Below are 6887 nucleotides of genomic sequence, written 5' to 3'. Positions count from 1 at the left end.
ATTTTCACACCACCTCCCAAAGAACGTGACACAAAAATTGATGCAAAACTGGGGGCGCAATTCATATCCTCAAAGTGGAAGGAAAAGTGGTGAAAGTGATGGCGTCGTGCCGTGACGTTAAATAAGGTGCTTGTTGGGAGGCAACCCAAATTTTTTTCTTTTATTTTATTTTATTTTATTGTGTTAATATTTTTTTTGTAGTATTATTTTTGTGTTTTGTAGGAGTACGAGCATGGAATCAAAGCCAAGAGGCATGTGCAAAAGCGAGCAAGTGGTTGAAACTAAGTGTGAGGTACCCGCACAAGGGATCATACCAGGGAGAAGTCTGAGTATCCCGTGAGCTGCTAATTCTTCGGCCTTTGGCCTACCAGGGAGTTTCTTTTACCCTCTTGTTATTTTTAGTGTGCATTGAGGACATTGCACAATTTTAAGTGTGGGGTGAGGAGATTGTCTGGGTGATTTTCTGTGCTATCTTAGCTTAGTTATAGTACCCGTTCTTAGTGTAGTTGTAGTACTCGTTCTTAGTGTAGTAGTTTTTGTTAAAAACAAAAAAAAAATTAGAGAAAGTTCGGACTTTTTCCGACGATGGATCTTTTGGACAATTTTCTTGAGGGATAAAAGTCCGATTAAAAATACCAAAAAGTTTTTTTTTAGGATAGTTAGGTAGTATCCCTTGGTTTTTCTTTGGGCGCCGGTTCTTTTTCAAGGGTGTAGCTCGAACCGGGTACTTTTATCTTTTTTAGGAGTAGTTTAGGAAGAAACTGAGTCGCTCCGAGATACTCATTGACATGGTTGATGCGGGCACAATAGGCTATGACATACATTCTATTTTCCCGTATATTTGGTTTGAATTGTGAAGCCTAAGTAAAGTAAATAGCCTATTTTGTGACGCCTTTTCTCAGTTGTTTGATTTGTATGCTACATAGTGCAATATTGCTTAAATTTCTTAATTATGTGTGCTTACTTGACTTGAGAGTTGATCAGAACAGTCTTGATTGAGTCATGTGCAACGTGTGTGTGAGGAATTATGATTTTCTATGCTATCCTGTGTAGTCTAGAACTTGCCCCGTGTGTTAATTGAAGCGAAATTGTATGTGTGCTAATCTAGGAGATGACGTAGGCATTTACTTGCTTGATCATGGATGTGCTTGTCACATAAAAATAAAATTTTCCGTTGCTAGCCTCTTTGAGCCTATAGACCTTTCTTTGGTACCCACATTACAAGTCATACCCCTATTTTGTTCTTAATTTGATATTGATTGAACCTGTACCTCCTAAGGCACTTAGTCGCTAAAAGAAGTAAGGTTAGGGATTGGGGAGTAGCTTTCGAGTGGAACCATGGAAGGGCCCGTTGGTGCACTAAAGTTGAAATCAAAGGTCACTAGCCGATGAACCTTATTGTATGGAGTGTGTAAAAAAGAAAAAAAAAGAAAAATTTAAAGAAAAAAATGATAGTGAAAGTATGTAGAAACATAAAACACCTTCAATTCTTATTGATTTGCGCTAGTGAAAAGTAGAGAAGTGCTTAATTGAAAATAGGGCTATGTTGTATATGGCAAGTGATTTGGTTGAGAAGAATATGAGCTTGAATTGTAAATATAGTGTATTAAAGTGCTTAGGAGGGAGCCACTATTTCTAATTGTATCATACCCGTCCCTTAGCCTACATTACAACTTAAAAGTCCTAATTGATCATAGATTTGGCTAGCTTAAATTAGTAGAGATATACACTACGGGCAAGCTTATGGTACGACCACGGGATGCATATGAATTCTTTGTGAGAGTGAGTGAATTTGGTTAAATTGTGCGATGTTCTTAATCTATATTCAAAAGTATATTTGAATGTATGGACTATCTATAGTCACTCTTTTGTTTGTTGGTGAGGGCACATGATCTCATGAATGATTGGTAATGTTGTAAACTTTCTTGTTAGGTAAGTGCATGAATTGAGGGTGCTTAGTGGTTACAAGTCGGCTTTTGAGGTTGGGTGGTGACATATAGGTTGTTGGAATTAATTGAAGTGAAATATTATACTTGGGCATGCTTAGACGGGAATAATGTGAATTTTTGTGTGTTCATGCTTGTGTGCCGGTATTGATCATAGTTTAGGGTATAGTGTGTGGGTAAAAGATAAAGTACTCCTCTATAATTGATATTTGTACGTAGTTGGAGGGTTTATTAGATAGTCCCATTGCTCGAGGACGAGCGACATTTAAGTGTGGGGTGTTGATGATAGGCTATAATTGCGTATTTTAGTCGATTATTACACTCAAATTTACTGCACTTTGATTGGGTTTGAGCTTTAATCGCTAGTGTCTTGCACTAACTGTGTGTTTTATGCCTTGTAGGAGTGATTCAGAGCTATACAGATGTTATGGAATGAATTCAAGTGATTTGGAGCTTTGAAGTCTAAGTAAAAGCTCAAGGAATTAAGCCGGAATCGTGTTTGGGGGTCAACGGATGATAGTTAGAGCGAACGAAGAACCGAGTAGGCATATTGCGCACTGTCTAGTAAAATGGATATAACTTTTTGCTCAGAACTCCATTTGGTCTCCACAATATATGGTTGGAAAGCTAACTCAACAACTTCCATGTTTTACGTTTTTCCAAATTCCAAACATAACGGGGCGAAACGCGCAAGATTTGAGCCAAAACGAACGAAACCGGAAAAAAAGGGCCAGTTGGGCGCCACAGGCAGCGCCTGGCGCCACCTGTGGCGCCAAAAACAGTATGCACAAATATTTGGGCGCTATGGAGGGCGCCTGGCGCGGTGCTGGGCGCCGGTGACGTGAAATGTGTCCTATTTCGCCCGGGACAAGGTTATTTCGGCCCTAGACCCCAACACGTATAAAAGCAAGACTAAACCTATTTTTGAAGGAGAGGACGCCACTTTGGTGATAAATAACATACTTTGAAGGGGAATTCACGTGGGGGAACACACACCACGCTTGGAGGAGGCTTCCAACTAGTTTTTCTTCTCTTCCCTTCTTTTAGTTTCATAGTTTATTTGTTCTAGAGTTGTTAGGTGCTACATGAACGTTGTAGTTTGAAGCTTGAATTGATCTTATTATTTTATCATATTGGTTTATTTATTCAATCATGCGCTTAATTATTTGATTGCTTGATCACCAATTGAATACTATCTACGAATCTAGGATTGAACTCGGGAGAGGGAATTCTAGATTGCATATAAGATTGAGTAGAGCAAGATCTTAACTCTTAGGGGGAGTGGATTTGCGGTTAGGATAGGAATATACCTAATCGCCTTGCTTGGTTATTATACGGGAATTATAAATGCGTTCTTGTTAATCCTAATTCCATAGGAATATAGGCGTTAGGTTAGCTTGAATAGGCGAGTTGTACTTCGGGAGAAGGCTACGAGCAATATTAACCCCGTCAATCAATAAACTAGATAAGTTAATTAGACAATTTAGGTAGAAAACTCAACGGGATTGTTAGCTAACCCATATCTTTAGAATATTCACTCACATTGAATTCGTCTCTATAATTCGCCAATTTGTTTCCTTTGTTTCTTAGTTTACTACTCTAAATTATCTTTAGTTAAATATTCGTACTTTGGATTTACTTGAATAGATTAATTGTTGGGTTTAATTTAGTTGATAGTTAATCACAAGGGGGTACGATATCTGGACTTACAATCCTATATTACTTGTCGATCACGTATACTTGCGTAGAATGCTGTGAGGCTTTATATCGCAGTGAATGATTCCCTCGCCATGAATGCGACTGAGCCCTAAAACGACGTTTTTGGTGTGTTTTTTAACTTCAATTTCCGGCAACCCTTTCCCTGAACAATTCAAACGATCAGCCAAACTTCCACCGGATGCATATTCTAACAATAAGTTGTAGAGGAGTACACCGTCTTCTAACGTGACTTTAACACCAAAACACGGAATAACATAAGGAGACTTTTCAAATAACCTAAGGAATTCCCTTTCCTCTTGAAGTGACTGTGATCGACTCAACATGCAAGATTTTACAGCAATCAGTGATGGAATTCTACGATGATGAACAGTACCAGCGTAATCAGTAGTATTATCAATGGAAGCTAAAGAAACAAAGCCAAACCCTACTTTCCCCAACGTTCTCCCTCTCTTCCACTTAACTTCTACTTCTTCTGCCATTAGAATGAATTAGGTTTTGCTGCTGCAATTTCTCTCTCACAATTATAAATTTGTGAATAATCGTTTGCTGCGTAGTGTACGTTGTTGTTGTAAGTATTGGTTACTTAAAAACTTTGTTTCCTATTTTGTTTACCCTATTCCGTGTTTTAATTCCATTCCGTCTCCTCTCCTGTTCAAACGTGGAGTACATTGTTTGTTTTTCTATAAAAACAGGGAAACTAATTGTATTATTAGGAAACTTAATTAAGAGTTATTTCGATATTTCTTTTAGTATTCTGAACAGTTAACTTTAGGCGCAAGTGTAAAGCAGCAGCAGCAGCAACAACAACAACTACCCAGTATAATCCCACAAGGTGGGGTCTTGGGAGGGTAATACGTACACAGGCCTTACCCCTACCCGAAAGGGCAGAGAGGATGTTTCCACAAGTGTAAAGCATATACTTTATTAGATTTGAGAAAATTATTTAGTAATTGCTAATATATCTTAACATTTTATTTCAGATATTTCTTTTAGACAATAATTTTTTAGAAATCAATTACCTATTGTCTAGAATTTTTCTTTTCGTTCCGGTTTATGTGAACTTTTTTATTTTTGAGAGTCAATTTGACTACTCTTTGAAGCTAAATTGGATTAAATTAACTTACTATTTTAAAGTTAAAATTTAGATATCCAAAAACAATACCGAAATAATATAATTAAGTTGCAATTCTTCTCATATCAATATGATGAAAAACTATATTTCAAAATGTTGGTCGAAATTTACATAGTTTCAATATCGAAAAGATTCATATAAACTGAAATAAATGGAATACAATTTAGTGTTCTATTTTACCTCAAAATATGCATATGTTTTTTTTTTGTGTGTGCGCGCGCATAAAATCAATTAAAATGTGAATACGCTTCCTCGATTAGAGTAATATTATTAGGAAACTTAATTTCTTCTTTCCAATTGGGCATAATATAGTGGGACCTCTGAACTGAGACACTTTTTATTCATTGCACTTTTGAATTACTTTTGGTCCTAATTTCCTATGAATTTAGCAGTTTGATAGCTTTTGCCCTCTTGAGCACTGGCATGGCAAAGTTATAATTGGTGAAATTGCAAGATTATAACTCTAATCACCCTATTTCGTACATTAATTACTTTAGCAGGAAAGTTCATTTGTTATAAAAGATTTAGCAATCTTTTTGAACAAAGCATGATTTGGGAATAAGTTTTCATTAATCCAAGCCTGTGACTTAATAAAACAACACAAGCTTTAGTCTTCATCCTACAAACCCAAAGTGCATTAAGTTGCTGCAATAGCATATAAAAACATAAGCTGCTTAATAACCAACTAATAATGACAAATGTGTTATCAAAATAAGCCTAATTTTTTTTTCAATACTAGAGTGATTGCGTGACACACACAATCAACCAGAATACTAATCCCATCGGCTGTCAATCTCAAGTCTTCAAGGGAAGCAAAAGATAATAGGGAAGCTTAAATCCACCATCTATAATGCAAGTTTTAGCAAGTTCAAATCAATCAGATGTTCTTCCTCACACAGAATGATCTTATTTTGTTCACACAAAATTCTTACTATACTTAAATTCCAGGGTACAACATATATATAAAAAGAAACAGAAGAAGAAATTAACGCTCTACAATAAACTTTAGAGAAATCGGCAGAGTACAAAACATTACGAAAGATCCCCGGTGAATTAAAATCTTGAGAAGACCCTCATATGAAATGGTCTGAGGAAATCAAGCGGCCTAAGAAACATACATGGACTGGTTTGACATTCTTGTGAACGGGACGATCAGTAACCTCCCTGTTTTGGATGGTCATCCAGTTTAATCAAGCATTTTTAATTCCCCTAATTATGGCTGAAAAGATCTCAAGAATATGGTTACACAACAAATGTGCTGAGAGATTGTTGATAAGTCCTGATCAAATCCTAGAAATCGTTGCCAGAAGAAGCGCTGCCTGATCTAAGAGCTTCAGCATGCCCATTGCTAGTTTTGCTGATAATCCCCTTGCCAAAGTAATCGGCAATTACAGAAAATCCATCCTTTGAGCTCTGAACCAGTTGAAAGAACTGGTCTGGGTTTTTGGAACTTTGCTCCAAGCTTCTCTTTGTTTCCAGAACAGCTCTGTACTCGGGAGCACACTCGGGGCATTCTTTCTCATTGTCGCCAAGGCAGCGCTGGTGAAATGAGTGCATACACATGAAGTGTACAGCAGGAAGGTCGAGTGTGAACGTGCAAGCAGTACACTTGCTAAGCTGAAAAATTCTAGCATTTGTTCTTAGATCCTGGATCTCTTTTCTCATTGTTGATGATGCTTCCTGCAAAATGAGGAAAAATGATCAGAATATTATATCTCTCAATTGATTTTAAAGATCCATAAGAACTCAGATGAATGAACATATAAACAGAATTCGAGATAACTGAATATAAGGATCTGACAATTCCTTTTTCAAAAAGGACACAGAAAGGAGAAGTAATTTTTCAGGTAGACTACCCATCTTCTTAGGTGCACAGCTAGCGAGCTCGGAGAATAGTGAGTTTAGGCAGCAGTTTTAGGTGCTTGTAGCCGAGAGAAAGCAATAGAAGTCGAGCATCTAAATCAATGATGAAAAAGAAGGCTAGCCACGGAGAACAGCCAGTAGAAGTCAATACTCAGTAGGTATTAGACAGACATCATGCCAACACTATAGGATAAAAGACAGCTATTCCAGCAACTCCAGGCTCCCCC

General features: G+C 37.2%; 2 protein-coding genes across 2 annotated transcripts in view; both read right to left on the bottom strand.

Annotated features, from left to right (window-relative positions):
* Window positions 1-3676: 3676 nt before the first annotated feature.
* Window positions 3677-4144, bottom strand: LOC109220617 (mitogen-activated protein kinase kinase kinase 3-like). The gene has a single exon (XM_019385076.1). It carries the CDS (start codon window positions 4142-4144, stop codon window positions 3677-3679), a length of 468 nt encoding a protein of 155 aa, XP_019240621.1.
* Window positions 4145-5625: 1481 nt separating this feature from the next.
* The window catches only part of LOC109220618 (vacuolar protein-sorting-associated protein 11 homolog), a 7854-nt gene continuing 6592 nt past the window's right edge, over window positions 5626-6887 (bottom strand). Inside the window, exon 5 of the mRNA XM_019385077.1 lies at window positions 5626-6477. Within this exon, the coding sequence (XP_019240622.1) occupies window positions 6088-6477 (390 nt within the window). The 3' untranslated portion in view covers window positions 5626-6087. The remainder of the gene's footprint in view (window positions 6478-6887) is intronic.

Source organism: Nicotiana attenuata, unplaced genomic scaffold (genome assembly GCF_001879085.1).
Source record: "Nicotiana attenuata strain UT unplaced genomic scaffold, NIATTr2, whole genome shotgun sequence".
In the NCBI taxonomy this organism is placed as follows: Eukaryota; Viridiplantae; Streptophyta; class Magnoliopsida; order Solanales; family Solanaceae; genus Nicotiana; species Nicotiana attenuata.
The sequence above is the reverse complement of the archived record's forward strand: the minus strand, read 5'-3'. Positions and strand labels throughout refer to the sequence as shown.

Coding starts and splice junctions, on each gene's coding strand:
- LOC109220617 (XM_019385076.1), bottom strand. CDS start 4,144: ATGGCAGAAGAAGTAGAAGTTAAGTGGAAGAGAGGGAGAACGTTGGGG.